The sequence below is a fragment of the Plecotus auritus genome (assembly GCF_963455305.1).
Source record: "Plecotus auritus genome assembly, chromosome: 1".
Taxonomy (NCBI): Eukaryota; Metazoa; Chordata; class Mammalia; order Chiroptera; family Vespertilionidae; genus Plecotus; species Plecotus auritus.
Genome location: NC_137770.1, coordinates 246,478,009 through 246,494,915, shown reverse-complemented (window position 1 = coordinate 246,494,915; position 16,907 = coordinate 246,478,009). Strand labels below are relative to the sequence as shown.

The 16,907-nt window shown below is 64.4% G+C and overlaps 1 protein-coding gene across 3 annotated transcripts in view; it reads left to right on the top strand.

Moving 5' to 3' along the window:
- Positions 1 to 492: 492 nt before the first annotated feature.
- The window catches only part of ABLIM2 (actin binding LIM protein family member 2), a 102,421-nt gene continuing 86,006 nt past the window's right edge, over positions 493 to 16,907 (top strand). For 2 of the 3 annotated variants that reach the window (XM_080682804.1, XM_080682803.1), the window contains exon 1: positions 507 to 648. In XM_080682804.1, coding sequence (XP_080538930.1) covers positions 639 to 648 — 10 coding nt within the window. In that variant the 5' untranslated portion in view covers positions 507 to 638. Of the gene's footprint in view, positions 649 to 16,907 lie in introns of all 3 variants that reach the window. The other variant, XM_080682802.1, reaches the window with a different exon arrangement.

The following is a 16,907-nucleotide window of genomic DNA, read 5'->3' as shown; positions in this document are numbered from 1 at the left end:
TTCAAGCCTCGCGGGGAAATGGGCAAATCCTGCCCTGCCGCCGCCGCCTCAGTTTCCCCCGCTGTAAACGGGTAGGAGGGGGTGGACCCAGTAGGTATTCAAGGCCCTTTGCAGCTCCAGGACTCAAGAGCTGCACCAAGTTCGCTTTCCCCTCGGGTGTCCTCCTCGGCATTCCCGGGCTGCCAACAGCTGGCGCCAGCCAGGCAGACAGCCAGGCAACGGTGACAGCTCCGCAGAGACACTCAAGTGGCTGCAGGCCGCATCGGCGTCTCCTCTTTGCGCATGCTCTAGGCGCGCGGCCTGCCGGGACTTGTAGTCCATCCGGGAGATGGCTGGGATGTGAAGGCGGAATGATGGGGGTGCGGCGCCTACACTTCCCAGGGTGCGCCCCGCCCGCGACGCGACGGGGGTGGGGCGGGACGGGGCGGGACAACCAGGGGGCGGGGCCGACGGGGCGGGACCGACGGGGCGGGGCCGGCGCGCCCAGGGTCTGCGGCGAGGCTGCGGGCAGGCGCCGCTGTGCGCGCAGCCGCTGACCCGCGGGCGGTGGGTCGTCGCGCCGCCAGGCGCCGCACCTGCGGGCTGGAGCGCCGGGCTGCAGCGGCGCCAGCAGGGCCCGGCTTGGAGCTGCCGCCGAGATGAGTGCGGGTGAGTGTGGGGACCGTGGCGTGCGCTTTCCCGAGCTGGGTCGCGGCGCAGAGAGGGCGGGGGAGCTGCACCTGCAGCCCGGGGCACGTCGCCGAGCCGTGCCACCCAACTTTTGCTCCAGGGTCTTTCGGTCCCCAGGGCCCGGCGCGCAGTCCCCTCTCTGTTCCTGCGCCCCGGGCACGTAGCTCTGCCGCGCGGGCTGGTGAGCCTTTCCTGCGCACGGGCTGGTGGCTGCGCTGCGCTGTCTGGAAGGCACCGCTCCGCCGCTTCTCGTTGGGGTCCGGGGTCGCCGCAGGTGCAGGAGGCGGCCGGGATCCCGGAGAGACGCGGGGCCGCCGCAGACCCTGGCGCGGAGAGCCGTGACGACGACACGGGGGGCTCTGCGGCAGGGGGCGCCGCCCTGGCGCGGTTCCCGCCGCGCCTAGGTCCTGGGTGGAGGGCATCAGGCCTTTCCCCGGTGCCCTGCTCTCGCCCAGGGCAGATTTGGGGCACGGAGCCTGCAGGTGTTTGCGACTCGCCCTTATCTCTGCTGGCAGTCTGTCGCCTCACCCCTGCGCATCCCCACGGCTGCCTCCTGCGCCGCACCCTCCGGATCGCACGCACGGCCTCTGTGCGGCGCTGGAAAATCCCTCGTCGCCACAGGCCAGCTGCGCCAAGGGCTTGGGGAAACTGAGACCGCGAGCTGGGGGCCTTGGCGGGGGCGTCTGGATCATGGCCTGAGAGTCCGGGTTTTGACAGCCTCCTGGGGCCCGGCCCTGGGCGGAGGTCTTGCCTTACACTCCCTGGCGGGGAGGGGCCGTCACCCTATTTTTCAGGGTGGGACGGAGACCTGTGCGCTTGAGTCACTTGCGCAGTTCCCACAGCGGGGTGGGGACTCGAACCCGCGCTTCCTGCCTCTCCACAGCCTGCAGTGTGGCCCTTGGCCCTGCTGCCAACACCCATGGGGACAGCTGCTTCCCGGGGTGGGGGTGGGGGTGGGGGTGGGGGAGGAGGGGTCGGCCTGGGGGGATTGTGTCTCCAGGGAGCCCTCCCTCCTGGAGCGGTGCCGCCCCCTCCCAGCCCAGGCAGGAGGGATGGCAGGCTGTGGGCGATGGGAGAGGGGCCGAGAGCAGGTGGCGGGTGGGGGAGGCTGCATTCTCTGGAAGAGGCCTTCGGAAATGGCCTGGGGACAGGGCAGCCCCAGACGGGCGGGCCTCCGGGCACATTCATCTGACTGGGAGGCCGGGTAATGGCAGGGCGCGCAGGTAATTTGGGGCTTCCTGAGACCGTAATTGATACCTCCCACCCTCCAGTAATCAGAGGGAGCTCTGAAGGACGCCCTGCCCCCCCCCCCCCCATTGGCGGTAGTCCTGGAAGAGGGGTATGTGGGCATGCGGGGCCATGGGGGTGGAGGATGGAAAGAGCAAGGGGCGGGGTTTGAACCATCCTGCCCACCTGGTGGTCTCGGCCCCCACCCAAGCATGGCTTCCTGTTGTATAGAAGCAGCATCGCTGGCTACCCGCACAGAGTAGGTTCTTAATAGCTTGTGCCGGACATTGCCGTGGTGGAGTTCACCCCCGTCCTCCTGAGCTGGTCCAGCGCTTCGGGCCGGGTCCATCGTCCCTCGAGCCCCAGCCCCGCCCCAGCCCCTCTGCACAGCTGTAGTTCCCACCGCACGCCCCTGTGCCCGCACCGGGCTCTGGTGTCTGGCCACTGTGCACATGGGGCAGGGCAGGGCTTCCGTCCTCAGCAGGGCCAGGTCCCCCGGCCGCCCGCCCGCCCCACGGGAGGCTGGCATCAGCCCGAGCCTCCAGAGCCCGGCGCCAGCAGGTGTGTGGAGGCGTCACGTGGTCCAGGCTCCAGCTGCCCGGAGGAGGGCCGGGTGGTGTACACCCGAGGCAGCCTGTGCGCCTCCCCTCGCCTCGGAGCCCCTGGGGCTGCGGGAGCGTCTCTCCCGGTTGGATAATGAGGTGGCCCGGAGGCCCATGCAGGCGCCCACTTGTTCTGTTGCCCCGCCGCCTTCGAGGGGCTGGGGACCTGGTAGGGGATGGCACTGGGCACCCGTCGGATCCCAGGCCAGCGCACTAGCTGGGGGCTCCCCTTGCCTCAGTTTCCCCATCGGAGAGAGGGAATGCCCTGAGCTCTGCCTGCAGGGCCAGCCCACAGGGGGTGGGGCCCCAGTAGATGATGAGATGGCAAGTGTGACAGTGGCTTCCTAGCATCGCAACCCATGGGGTCACAGCGGGTCCACGTGGGGCTCAGGAAAGAACCCGAGCCGGGAGGGGCTCCTGTGTCAGCTCTGCCGCCCGGGGCACCCTGAGCGAGACCCGTGCGTCCTCTGACCCTGTGACCTCCCTGGGCGGCTGCGGCTCCGGGAGGCAGGGTCCCCCGGGTCAGAGGTTCGTGCGAGGGCGGTGCTGTCCTGCCAGGGCTGTGGGAAGCCGGGGGCTGAAGCCATGGAGTTGATTCTGTCCCCGTCCTGGAGGCTGGGGGTCCAGGACCAAGGCGTCAGGAGGGTGGTTGGTTCCTCCCGAGGCCTCTCCCTGGCGCGTAGACGGCCATCTCCTCCCTGTGTCCCCACGGGGTCCTCCTCTGCGTATGTCTATGTCCTAATTGCCTCTTCTTATAAGGACACCAGGCAGACTGGATGAGGGCCCATTGCTATGACCTCATTTGCCTTAATTACCTCCGCAGAGGTCTTCTCTCCAAATGCAGTCGCATCCCCAGGTCCTGGGGCTAGGACTTTAACATCTGGATTGGGGGGGTGGGAGGAGGGAAAAGATTCAGCCCAGGACAGGGGTGCAGGGCCAGGTGGAGGACCTGGGTAGCTGCCTGGCTGCTGTGTTAGCACTGCAGAGCTGGAGGGGACCTGGAGGATGCTGGGGGGACACCGAGGCCTGGAGAAGGAAAACCACGGTCCGGGGGGGCCGAGGAGCGTGGGTGGCAGAGCCAGACCGAGCCCTGTCCCCACGTTGGCTGGCGCAGGTCCCCGTATGTGGAACAGAGAGGCACGTCCTTCCCTAACCCCAGTGCGGGCAGGGATGCAGCCACCACGTGTCCCTGTGAGCGTCATGGATGACAGTCGGAGCCGCCTCAAGGTGGAGGCAGCGAGGGGGTCGTAGGCATGTGATCATTCGTTCCGTCGACAAACGTTGGCTACATGCCCGCGGTGGGGAGTTTAACGCCGGGAGAAAGTGCTTCAGAAACGTTACATTTAGAAAACAGCGAGCACAGACAGTGCACGTCACCCATGACCTGCGCTCTCCAGAAGTGCACTCTGACCCCCGCGGAGGCGCAGAGCCTAGGAGGCGACGCCCACGCAGCGAGGCCCCCGGTGAAGGGCAGGGCGAGCCGCCTTCCCATCTGCGTCTTTCCCGGTTCCGTGACTTCCCCGCATTGTCCTGCTTCCCTGTCGCCACGAGAATCAGGTGAGAGGAGAAACCATGGCTTCCCGGTCTCCGGCGAGCGCGCTGTGCTGTGGAACCGGGGCTCGGGGAGAGGCCCCCTGGCTGGGCGTGGAGGGCTCCCAGGAGACAGCACCCGGGAGCATCTCCCGGTGGTGGCGCTGGTGCCGGCTCCCCTGAGGCTCCATCTGACGTCGGTGCCACCGCAGAAGACAGGGCATCCGGACCCAGAAAGTCACCAGACGTCGTCGCCTCTGAAAGGGCCGGTGGTGGCCCAGGAACCCCGGCCTGCTCAGCTCAGCCTGGGCACCCCGAGCTCAGAACTGGGGCACTTCGTAACCCCTAAGCGGCCACCCAGGACCCTTTGACTCTGGTTTCCGCCGATGAGGTAGTGTGGGGGCAGATGACGCATTTTCTGCCATCAAGTTCTGAGTTTGGTGAAGGTGGGAAAGTCCGGTCTTACTGTCCCAGGAAAGTGGGTGTGACCCTCGCTATGGAGAAGTCGCCTGTCGGACCCCTGACCCTCCAGGGCAGGGCTGGGGAACCCTTTTCCTGCCAAGGGCCGTTTGGATATTTATAACATCATTCCTGGGCCATACAAAATTAGCCACTAGAAATCAGCCTGCGGTATTTGGTCAAACATTTCATGAACTCACCCCCGATGCCTTGGCGGGGCCAGACCACGTGATTCCACGGGCCTTATAGGCCCTGGGGCCGGACGTCCCCCACTCCTGCTCCAGAGCATCATCTGGGTCTCGGGAGAGCTGTGAGGGCAGGAGAGCTGTGAGGGCCAGGGGACGTGGCGGTGACAGGAGGGGGGAGGGTCCAGCTGTGGAGGTGTGTGTCCTGCCTCTGGTCCTCAGGCCAGGCCAGCTGCCGGGGCTCTGGGCTGCTGGCTGGGAGCCGGACCCCGGACCCCGGACCCCTCCCCTGCACGGACCCAGGGCTCCCCGCTCCCCGCCTCGGCAGGACGTGGCAAGGCCTCCCCTGAGTTGGAGTCTCTTGGGCTCCAATCCCAGCTCTGCCACCTGCCAGCCCCGTGGATTGTTGGGCTTCTCTGAGCTTCCAGTGCCGCCTTCCGGGAGTCCATAGGGACCAGGGGGCCGAGGGCTGAGCCTGCCGGGGGGGGGGTGGGCGGAGGGGGGGCTTAAAGGCAGGTGCAGGCAGGGAACCTGGGCGTCAGATGGCGGCTTGTGCTTTCTCCTGAGGATGACGTGGTCTTGCGAGCGGCCCGGGGACCAGGAGCCAGGAGCCAGCCGCAGGGCAGCACCCCCTGATGCGCGTCTCTGTTTACCGGACGTTTCCATCGCCGCGAGGTCAGTCTCCAGGGTGAGGTCGGTCTCCAGGGTGAGGTCAGTCTCTAGGGTGTCACAGCACCTGCTTCGGTGTCCCGGCAGCCGTGCCTGGGGCGCTCCCCGGGGCCCCGCGCCCGCCGGCCAGGCGCTCCTGAGTGAGGTCCGATGGCACTTCTCGGGGCCGCGGGGGCGTCCCCAATGCAAATGGGGCCGTGAATGCCCAGGAGGGCCTGTGGGTGGCCTGGCGTCCCATAACCCCACTGGTAAAGGGCGGCGTTCGGTTTGAACCCCCATTTGCCCAGACACATGTCTCCCTAGTGGGGCGCACACTGTCCGTCCCCCCTCTGTTAGCCGCTGCCAGGGTGACTGCCTGGCTCCTCATCGTACGTGGCTGCCAGTTTGGGGTGGATAAGGCTTGATCCGTTTGGGCATCATGACGATGCTTCTTCGTGAGGGGTGGTCCCCAGCTCATCTTCTTATTTTCGTAATATTTATTTTATTGATGTCAGAGAGGAAGGGGAGGGAGAGAGAGAATCATTCATCAGCTGCCTCCTGCACGCCACACACTGGGGATCGAGCCCGCAACCCAGGCCTGTGCCCTGACCTCAGTGTCCCCGGGATCTGATGGCCCGGTGGCTCTGCAGTGGGCCTGGGGTTCCGAGAGGGGAGACTTGCAAGGACCCCCTCATGGCCCCACTTCCTTGGCGGCGGGTTTCACATGAATGAAGATGACCCGCCTCTGCCCGCAGCTGCTTCACTTCAGTTCCCGAGTGACGGCCCTTGGGCGCAGGTGGTGTCCCCGGAGGTGACCCCAGGGGGCGTGGCAGGGTGGGCGGCCGCTGCCTGTGAGACCCGGATGCTGTAGCTGGGAGCCCCGTTCCCCGCCTGAGGCAGCAGCCCCTGCACATCGTCCACACCTCTCGCCGAGTCATGGACTCTAACTCAGGGTGCCCCGAACCCCAAAAGTCTGTGCAGTTGTGAATCAGCCACATGTGCAGGGTCTGGAGCCATGTCCACGCTAGCTCTGGGGGCGCAGTCTCCCCCTTCCCCTGGTGTGGGATCCGGGCCAGCACAGTCTGGTTTTCCCCGGTTCTGAGGGAGCCCCCTGCTCAAGCCCAGAGGCTCACGGGCCTTTAGGGCCTCGGGCAGGACTCCCCTGCGGGTCTGATCTGAAACTGAGCCTGGCCTGCCCGGTGCTGGGAGCAGCTGTGGGTGCAGAGTTACAGCCGCCACCACGCGTCCCGCCGAGCTCAGAAATCAGGAAATGCGATCTGTGTGCACGGGGGGCCGGCCCGCCCGCCTCCCGGGGTGCAGGTGTGGGGTGCAGTGCTGGTGGGTGCTGAGGGTCCAAGGGAGGATGGTGCTGCCAGTGCTCCCCAGCAGTCTCTGCAGTCTCCCGGGGAGGACCCCCGGACTCTGTGCTGAGAGCTCTCCCTGCCAGCCCTCTCAGCCACCTCTAGTTCCCTCTCCGCATGGCCTGGAGCTGCCGCAGGAGAGCTTGGCTCTGCCCCACGCTGCCTCTCCCCTCCCCTTTGGCCCCCTCCCGCACCCACCTCCCTCCCGCCCGGTCTGTGCGGCAGCAGGGCCAGCCCACACCTGTGCGGGAACTAAGAGGGGTGAGCATATCTGAGCCCTTGTGGGGGGGCGGGGGCAGTGGGGTTCTGGAGGAGGCACGTTGCAGCCAGCGCAGGAAGATGTTCTAACTGGTGATGCCCTTGGAGGGGGGCGGGGAGGGGGGACAAGGGTGTCGCCCCGTCCCTGGAGGTGCTGCACCATGGAGGGTGCTTGAAGTCAGGTGTCGGCACCACGGGATGCCCCGCCCGCAGAGGCTCAGGGAGGCTCTGACCCGCCTCGCCCGCTCCGTGGCTGCCCGCACCCCTTGGCTCCTGGCTGCATCCCTCCCACTTTCAAGGCCAGCACCCCCGAACCTCCGCCGTGCGCACAGCACCCCCGAACCTCCGCCGGCCGCACAGCACCCCCGAACCTCTGCTGTCTGCACAGCACCTCCAAACCGCACAGCACCTCCGAACCTCCGCCGGCCGCACAGCACCCCCGAACCTCTGCTGTCTGCACAGCACCTCCAAACCGCACAGCACCTCCGAACCTCCGCCGTCCGCACAGCACCTGCCCCTCGGTGCACGTCCAGTCCCCCCCTCGCTCCCAGGAAGACGCTCAGCGTGGCATTTAGGGCCACCGGATAACCCGCAAGCACCCGCCTCCAGCTCCTTAATTTAACCCCATCTGCAAGGACCACCCCCCCCCTTTTAAAAAATCGCCTGAGGTCCCAGTCGCAGGGACTAGGGCGGGGTCATCTTTGAGGGCCGTCCCAGGCACCGCAGGCGCCTCAGCATTCTCTTCCTGGACCCACAGCTCTCTCCCTGGGGTCTCTCCCATAGCTGAGGGTCTCAGAGAATGCCTTATCGTGCCATAAAGACCTTACTCTCCGCTCAATGCAAACCTCCCAAACCCGCATGGACGCGGCGGCAGGCTGCCGATGGGGTAGCCGTGTGCGCGCTTGAGGGAGCACCGAGGCGGGGGCTGGGAGCCCTCGGGAGAACCCTGTGCTTTGGTGGGATCCGGTGGGGAAGGCTCGGGAGCCGCTCGCCCAGAAGCCGCTCGGGGTGGGGCAGAGGTTCTCAAACTCCCAGGGCCCATGCGCCCCACGCAGACGGATTGAGGGCCCCACAGAGCTTTGGTCTAACTGACGCCTTGGCACTCACGGCATCCAAGTTAAACGGAAAAGGTCTAAGATGCGTGACAGCCCTCTGCGCTGCCCTGGGCGTGCTTTCAGGGACCAGACGGGCACGGCCGTGCGGCTTTGCAGATCTCCGTCCTCTCTGGCTAACGCAGCAGCCGGAACCTCGTGTCCGGTCTGTGGCCCCACACAGCTCCGCCGGGCGCTTGGGAGAGAGTGGGAGGGAGCCAGGAACGTGACACCTTCGTCTTCTTATTACCATGCTTTTGGCTTGGCTGACCCCCGATTCGGTCTCGGGGATCCCCGGGGTCCCCGGGCCACACTGGGAGAACTGAGGATGCGAGATGGAATATTATGTGGTCATTAGCACTGGTGAAATGTGTCGATGCTGGTGGCAAGGGGAGATACGGGATCTGGAATTTCAGACAGTTTCTTCTCTACAAAACACGCAGAGCACACACTGGAAGAAAACGCAGCGCGACGGATGCGGGAGGGCCCCAGCCGCTGTTCTACTCTTTCCCGCTGACTCATTTGCACGTGAAGGGACAGGCGCAGCCCGTGCTGAGGTCACGGCGTTGCCTGTTCGGGGCCGTGGGCTCGCCGTGGAGCGATGCTGTGGGCGGCGTTGCCACGCGGCCGTACAGGACGGTAGCGTGCACCGTGTGTGTCCTCTTAGAGAATGAGTCTGTGGTCATACACAGAGCACGTCCTGCTCTGGCACAAGTTCCAGGGTCGCCGACGGGGAATTCGGAGCTGGTCCCAGAGGGCACGCGTGTCCTCAGCTGGAGGCCTGTGCCCGGCCGGGCTCCAGCGGAGCTAAATACTCCCTGGGCGTGGCTGGCAGCCGGAGCCCAGCCCCACGCGCGGACCCACGCCCCGGGCAGTGACTGACTGGCCTCATCCAAGGCGGCGTCTGCGGGCAGGGAGGCTGTGCCGGCTCCGGCTCCGGTGCCACCCATCCCTGGGGGGTGGGGACCGCTGCTTCCCGTGTGCAGACCGGGGTGCTCGGACTAAGACGGGGGGAGGCGTGCCTTGCCCAAGATGTCTTGGCTGGTGAGGGGGCGGGTGGGGTTCCGCCCAGCCTGCCTGCTCTGGGAGCACCCCGAGGCGCCTCCCCCGAGAGCACGTCTCCCCGCTGGTTCTTCCGAGTCGAGGAGCATCGCTCCCCCTTTCCTGATGACGGTGCGTCCGGGGGTTCTGGCGCTGCAGGAGGAGTGACGGCGCTGGGCAGCCTCCCTCGTGCCGCCTCTCAGCGTGCGAGGTGCTTCCCGTGACTGCCCGTGCGACAGGTGGCGTCACGGGGGCAGGTGACGCCCAGGAACCTGCCTGAGGACCCAGCGGGGGCGGTGGAGCAGGTGAGCTCAGGCAGCCTCCTTCCTGGTGCTGAGCTCCCTCCCTCCCCCCTCCCTCCCTCCACCCCCTCCCTCCTTCCCTCCCTCCCTCCACCCCCTCCCTCCTTCCCTCCCTCCCTCCACCCCCTCCCTCCCTCCCTCCTTCCCTCCTTCCCTCCCTCCCTCCCTCCCTCCTTCCCTCCCTCCCTCCCTTCCCTCTCCCTCCACCCCCTCCCTCCTTCCCTCCCTCCCTCCCTCCCTCCCTCCTTCCCTCCCTCCCTTCCCTCTCCCTCCACCCCCTCCCTCCTTCCCTCCCTCCCTCCTTCCCTCTCTCCTTCCTTCCCTCCCTCCCCCCCCCTCGCTCCCTCCCCCCTCCCTCCCTCTGTAACCTGCATCTGATATGGGTCAGCTCGGGCCCAGCTGTCTGCCATCCGACCTGGTTCTTTGTACTGAGTCTCCCCCACACCTCAGCCTGCAGGGAGCCTGCCTCCTGCTCCCCAGCCGGCCAGCCTGGGGCGGCCAGGACCATGTCACCACCTGGGAGCTGTGGAGGGGGCAGCATTCTGCAGGGACTGGTCAGGAAACCTCCCTTTTCTTACTTAAAAGAGGCCCCGGGGCTGCCCAGGCGGGCACCTTGCACAGAACATCTTGCTGGAAACTGGGGGCTTGAGGGCCTTTCCGCCCCCTCACCCCCCACCCCCAGGGGTGCAGCTCGGAACATTGGCGCTTTTCCCCTGACCCGGGGTACCCCGTGGCCTAGTAGGAGAGCTCAGCAAGGCTTTGGTCTGGACTTGGGGGGACGGCCGGGGCCTCGGCCTGCCTGCTAGCCACCACCCTGCAGGGAGGGCGCGTCTCCCTGGACCTCCCCCTCCAAGTTCCTAGTTCCTCCCCTCAGAGGAGCTGCCTCTCCCCGCGGTGTCTGACACCAGAAAGGACACCCCCTTCGCAGAAGACCCTCCCCTGGCCCCAAAGGCAGGGCCCCATCCTGGGTCTCCTGGACAGTCACCTCCTCTAACATAGGAGCAACCAGCCCAGCACCCACGGGGGGGGGGGGGGGGAGGCGGGGCCGGGGGCAGAGGCGGTGGCTTCATGTGAGTGTGCCCACACAGGCCAGGTGTGGGAGTGACCCGCCGCACGCAGTTCTTCCCTCCAGCAGCTCCCAGACTAATGGGAAAGCAGACGGTACGTGATGAAAACACACCATGAGCAAGCACTTCTCAGGAGGCTGCGGGGACGGAGGAGGTGGTTAGTGAACCTGCCAAGAGAGAGAAATCCTGGCAGCCTTCCTGAAGGAGGTGACCTCAGCGATGTAAGTGCTAGCCAGACAAAGCCGTGGGAGGAGGACATCCAGCAGCAGGTGCAGGGCCCCAGAAATGAGAGTGGAGGGAGGGTTTGAGAAGCATCATCTGTGCCCCTGCCCCAGGCGTGGCCCTGGGCGAGGTGCTGGGTGCGGCAGGGCCCCACAGCCCACTGCCTCTCGTGCGCTGGGTCTTCTACACCTTGCATGGCGCCTTGCTCATGGTAGGAGCTCAGTGCCCACGTGAGGAGCCGACGAATCTCGGCGTCTGCGCAGGCGAGGAGGGGAGGGGAGCATGGAGCCTGGCTCTGCAGGGCGCAGACTCCTGGGCGCTCTGCTGGATGTGGGGCCCGGGAGCACGATTCCAGGCTGAGTCAGGTGTGGGGGTATAGGTGTCGCCGTGTGGCCAGCCCGGCTTAATGTCTGTCCCCATAGGTGGGAGAGGCAGGCAGTGCCGACCTGGAGGGGAGACAGGTGCTGAGGCCCATCCCTGTCCCCTACATGTCTGCGGAGCTGTTTTATTTATTGACTAGAGGCCCGGTGCATGAAATTCGTGCACTTGGGGGAGGTGGGGTCCCTCAGGCAAAGGGACCCCAGTGGTGCACAGTCAAGGCCGGAGAGGGACATGGGAGGTTGGCCAGCCGGGGAGGGGCCTCGGGAGGGACCCAGGGTGTGTCTGGCCCGTCTTGCTCAGTCCTGATCAGCCGGACTCCAGCAGCAAACTAACCTACTGGTCAGAGCATCTTCCCCCTGGTGGTCAGTGCATGTCATAGCGACTGGTTGACGGGTTGACTGTCTGCCCCCTGGTGGTCAGTGCATGTCATAGTGAGCAGTTGAATGGCAATAGTTCGCATATTACACTTCGATTGGTTGAACAGCCGACCTGAGGACTGGACACTTAGCATATTAGGCTTTTACTATATAGGATTTTTAGAGAGAGAGGAAGGGGGGAGGGAGAGAGAGAGAGAGAGAAGCATTGATGTGAGAGTGAAACATCCATCCGCTGCCTCCTGCACGCCCCCCACCAGGGATCGAGCCCCAAACCGGGCATGTGCCCGGACTGGGAATCAAACTGCGACCTTTCGGTGCCGGGGATGAAGCTCAACCAACTGAGCCACTGGCCAGGGCTGCCGAGCTGCCTTAGGGGCCCCTTGATCAGAAGGGCAGGGCCTGAGGGGCAGCGGCACCATCTGGCCTGTAGCCAAGCAGGGCCAGGGCTGGGGGGGAGGGCGATGCTGGGGCAGCGAGATGAGGCCCAGGGGCCCCTGTGCCCATAGTGCAAGCTGGCGGGGAGCTGGCCTGGAGCGGCCGTAGGCGGAGCCTCTGGGCCACATGGACCAGCCAGACGCAGGCTCGGGGAGGCTCCGGGGCGCCCTGAGACCCCCCAGCGCCCGGCCTGGGTGTCCCAGTTCTGGGAAAGAGGCTGCGCCAGGAATAGAACCTGCTATTTCCCACGGCTCCGCCTGACGGGGGCCTCGTGGCCGGGATCTGGCTTCAGGGAGAATGGCCGGGGTGCCCTGGGGCTCAGGAGCCGCTCTGCAGTCTGTGTCCCCGACGATGGGGCCGCCACCGACCGCAGGGTCAGGGTCCGGGAAGCTGGGTCCCCGTGAGCGTGTGGACAAAGTAATGTCTGCGGCTCCCGCACACAGACGCAGGCCTGGGCCCTCTCCCTGTCCTGGACCCTGCCTTCCCAGGCTCAGTGCATGCTCCCCCCACCCCTCGCTCCCTAACCCCCCCACCCCCTCCGTGGCGTCTGCCCGCAGCGCCTCAGCTTCGCGGCACATTCATCAGCCCCGCGAGCGATTCTGTTGGGTGGGTTTCCGCGGCTGATTTCCTCGTTCTCTCTCCCTCACTGCGGTGGGGTGGGGGGGGGAATGCCCTTTAGTTTATTCTGGTTATTTCTTGTTGTGGGAAAATAGACACAGCATAAAACGACCTCAGTGAGGAAGTCCAGGTCCGGGGCATCAGTCACATTCGCACCGCTGTGCGGCCGCCTCCCCTTCCACCTCCAGAAATGTGACACTCTGTCCCCATTAAATAACTCCCCCCCCCCTCCGGGCCCCGGCACCGCCATCTACTTCCTGTCTATGATCTGACTCCCCGGGGCCTCCTATGATGCCCCCCTGGGGCGTGTGGCCGTGTGACTGTCTTATCTGTCAGCACAATGCGCTCTGAGCCCCCCCACCCCACCCCCCCGACCCTGCTGTAGCAGGCACACGTGATCCGCGGTGTGGAGGGGCCACGGTCCGTTTGTCCTTCCCTCCGTCGATGGGCCCTGGGTAGCCCTCGCCTTTGGCTGTTGTGAGCGATGCTGGGGACACACCCCTGCTGGGCCGGCGCTGCTCCAAGGGGCCGTCCTGCTGGCTCTCCTGCCCCTGCCCCCTGAGCCACGTGCTCGGCCACTTGTCCGGCTGTGCGATTCCAGAAGGGACGTGGGGTCCCAGGCTCAGGCCTCCGAAGCCCCCAGCGCCTGCCGGCCCCTCCGGGCTAGTGGCCCCGGAGAGGAGCGTGGCAGCCTGGGGGCCCGAGGCCTGACCCGACCCTCCGCCTGCAGCACAGGCTGCCCCAGGCCCGCCGTGTAAATTTAGCCTCGCAGCTGGAAAATGTGTGCACCTTCCTTCCTCCGCTTCCCTCTGCCTGGGGACATGAGTCAGAGGAGGCATTGTTGTGAGGTCCCCCCCCCCCCCCGGGCCCCCTGTGTCCGGTGACCCGGGATTCCGTGGGCCATGGACCCCTGACCCACACAGCGGGCCCCTCCCTACTCTGCTCTGGAGTTTCGCTGCCCGAGGCGCAGACAGCACTTGGCACCATTGATAAAATTGTGGTAAAATACACACAACATGAAACTTGCCACCTTAACTGTCGCTAAGCGGTGTTAGGCACAGTCACACTGCCACGCAGCCATCACCACCACCATCTCCAGGACTCTCCGTCTTCCCAAACTCAAACCCCTCCCCCGCCCGCACCCACCTGACTCGGGGACCCCCCGCCCAGTGGGGCCACAGCGCTCGCCCTGTCGCTGCTCCTCTCACTCAGCACAGCTCACCACGAGGCAGGGGTCAGTGGCTTCCTCTTTGTGGCTGGTGATGTGTTTCTCTCTTCGCTCATCGGTGGACACTGGGGGGCTCCCACTCTGGCCGCTGTGACCCCGGGGGTGCAAATCCACGGCTTTGATTTTAATGGTCCGTCCGCGCCCCGTGACAGGTGACCTCAACTGTCCTGGGGTCCCGCCCCCAGCAGGGATCAGGTGTCCGGCCCAGCAGAGCACTTGATATGTGGAACTTCACGTACCCCTCACCACAGCCCCGTGAGGTGGGCGTTCCCGTGTCCCCCATGTACAGAGGGGGAAACTGAGGCCAGCACAGTGGCGTGTCTTGCCTGCGATACCAGCCTCGGGGCTGGATGCGGGCGCTCGGTGGAACCCATTCATCACTTCTTGCAGGGGGCTCCGTTGCCCTGGGCATCTGCCCGTCCTCAGTCATGCGCTCAAACATGGCGTGGGCCCACTCTGCGCTTGCCCTGGGCTGAGTGAGGCGCGCCAGGCTGGTGCCCCCTCCAGGAGCTGGCAGGACGGGAGCCTGATGCACGCACAGGCAAAGAATAGGCGAGCTCCTGTTCAGGCCTGCACAGGTCCACAGGGGTGTGTGTGCAAGTGAGTGCATGTGTACTAGGTGTACCGGTTACCAATGCGGATGGTTTTCAATAGATGGAGTCACACATATGGTGATATATATGCGATTTGACATGTATGCTGTTTTGTTGTATTGACAGCAAGCTTCAAAACTTCATGTGTCAAATTTGCTGAAGGTGTTAACATCATAGACATTTTTACACTTAAAAATGTCAAATTTCATGCCAAAACAAGAGCATTTGCGGGAAGTTTTAATTATTACTTTATTTTGAAGAAAAGTGCTGCTGAAAGTTATCGTATACTTCGGGAAGCGTATGGTGAACATGCTCCATCTCAAGATCCTTGTGAACGCCGGTTTAAACGCTTTACAAGGGATGATTTCGATGTGAAAGACAAAGAACGTCCAGGTCAACTGAAAAAGTTTGAAGACCAACAATGACAAGCATTATTGGATGAAGATGCGTGTCAAACTCAAAAACAACTTGCAGAAAGATTAAACGTTGCTCAGCAACCAATTTCCGGTCATTTACAAGCAATGGGGAAGATTTTAAAGGAAGGAAAACGGGTGCCACATCAACTGAATGAAAGACACATGGAAAACCGAAAAGTCATCAGTAAAATGTTGCTTCAACGGCATGAAAGAAAGTGTTTTTTGCATCGAATTGTGACTGGCGATGAAAAGTGGATTTATTTTGAGAATCCCAAAGGCACAAAATCATGGGTTGATCCAGGTCAACCATCAACATCGACTGCAAGGCCAAATCGCTTCAGAAAGAAGACAATGCTCTGTGTTTGGTGGGATCAGGAAGGTGTGGTGTATTATGAGCTTCTAAAACCAGGTGAAACCGTTAATACTGATCGCTACTGACAACAAATAATCAATTTGAACCACGCTTTGATTGTGAAATGACCAGAATGTGCCAGAAGACACGGCAAGGTAATTTTGCTTCATCATGACGCACCATCACACATTCAAAACCAATTAAAGACACGTTAAGAGATCTTGCCTGGGAAGTATGAACCCACCCGCCGTATTCACCAGCCCTTGCTCCTTCAGATGACCACTTGTTCTGATCGATGGCACACGCACTTTCTGAGCAGCACTTCAAAACGTACGAAGAAGTGGAACATTGGGTCTCTGAATGGTTTGCCTCAAAACAAGAAAAGTTCTATTGGGACGGTACCCACAAATCACCTGAAAGATGGGGAAATGTGTAGCTAGCGATGGACATTACTTTGAATAAAGGACTTGGGATGTTTCCCTTGAAATTATTATGTTTTCTTTGATTACAAAATCCGCCATTATTAACCAGTACTCCTAGTATATGCACCTGTGTGTATGTGTGCAGTGGGGTTGCATCTGTACGTGTGTGCACAAGTACATGTGTGTGTATGTGTGTGTGTGTGTGCGCCAACTCTGGCTACAGGTGGGGAAGCAGGCCCAGGAGAGGACAGGTTTCCTCAGGGGCAAAGCCAGGTGCTCCGGGTCCAGGTGCTCCGGGCTCAGGTGCTCCGGGCTCAGGTGCTCCGGGTCCAGGTGCTCCGGGCTCAGGTGCTCCGGGTCCAGGTGCTCCGGGCTCAGGTGCTCCGGGCTCAGGTGCTCCGGGTCCAGGTGCTCCGGGCTCAGGTGCTCCGGGTCCAGGTGCTCCGGGCTCAGGTGCTCCGGGTCCAGGTGCTCCGGGCTCAGGTGCTCCGGGTCCAGGAGCTCCGGGTCCAGGTGCTCCGGGTCCAGGTGCTCCAGGGGTCCAGGTGCTCCGGGTCCAGGTGCTCCGGGTCCAGGTGCTCCGGGCTCAGGTGCTCCAGGGGTCCAGGTGCTCCGGGCCCAGGTGCTCCAGGTCCAGGTGCTCCAGGGGTCCAGGTGCTCCGGGTCCAGGTGCTCCGGGTCCAGGTGCTCCAGGGGTCCAGGTGCTCCGGGTCCAGGTGCTCCGGGTCCCAGGTGCTCCGGGTCCAGGTGCTCCAGGGGTCCAGGTGCTCCGGGTCCCAGGTGCTCCAGGTCCAGGTGCTCCGGGCTCAGGTGCTCCGGGTCCAGGTGCTCCGGGTCCAGGTGCTCCAGGTCCAGGTGCTCCGGGTCCAGGTGCTCCGGGTCCAGGTGCTCCGGGTCCAGGTGCTCCAGGGGTCCAGGTGCTCCAGGGGTCCAGGTGCTCCGGGTCCCAGGTGCTCCGGGTCCAGGTGCTCCAGGGGTCCAGGTGCTCCGGGTCCCAGGTGCTCCAGGTCCAGGTGCTCCGGGCTCAGGTGCTCCGGGTCCAGGTGCTCCGGGTCCAGGTGCTCCGGGTCCAGGTGCTCCGGGCTCAGGTGCTCCGGGCTCAGGTGCTCCGGGTCCAGGTGCTCCGGGCGCAGGTGCTCCGGGTCCAGGTGCTCCGGGCTCAGGTGCTCCGGGTCCAGGTGCTCTGGGCTCAGGTGCTCCGGGTCCAGGTGCTCCGGTCCAGGTGCTCCGGGTCCAGGTGCTCCGGGTTTAGGTGCTCCGGGTCCAGGTGCTCCGGGCCCAGGTGCTCCGGGTCCAGGTGCTCCGGGTTTAGGTGCTCCGGGTCCAGGTGCTCCGGGCTCAGGTGCTCCGGGTCCAGGTGCTCCGGGCTCAGGTGCTCCGGGTCCAGGTGCTCCGGGCCCAGGTGCTCCGGGTCCCAGGTGCT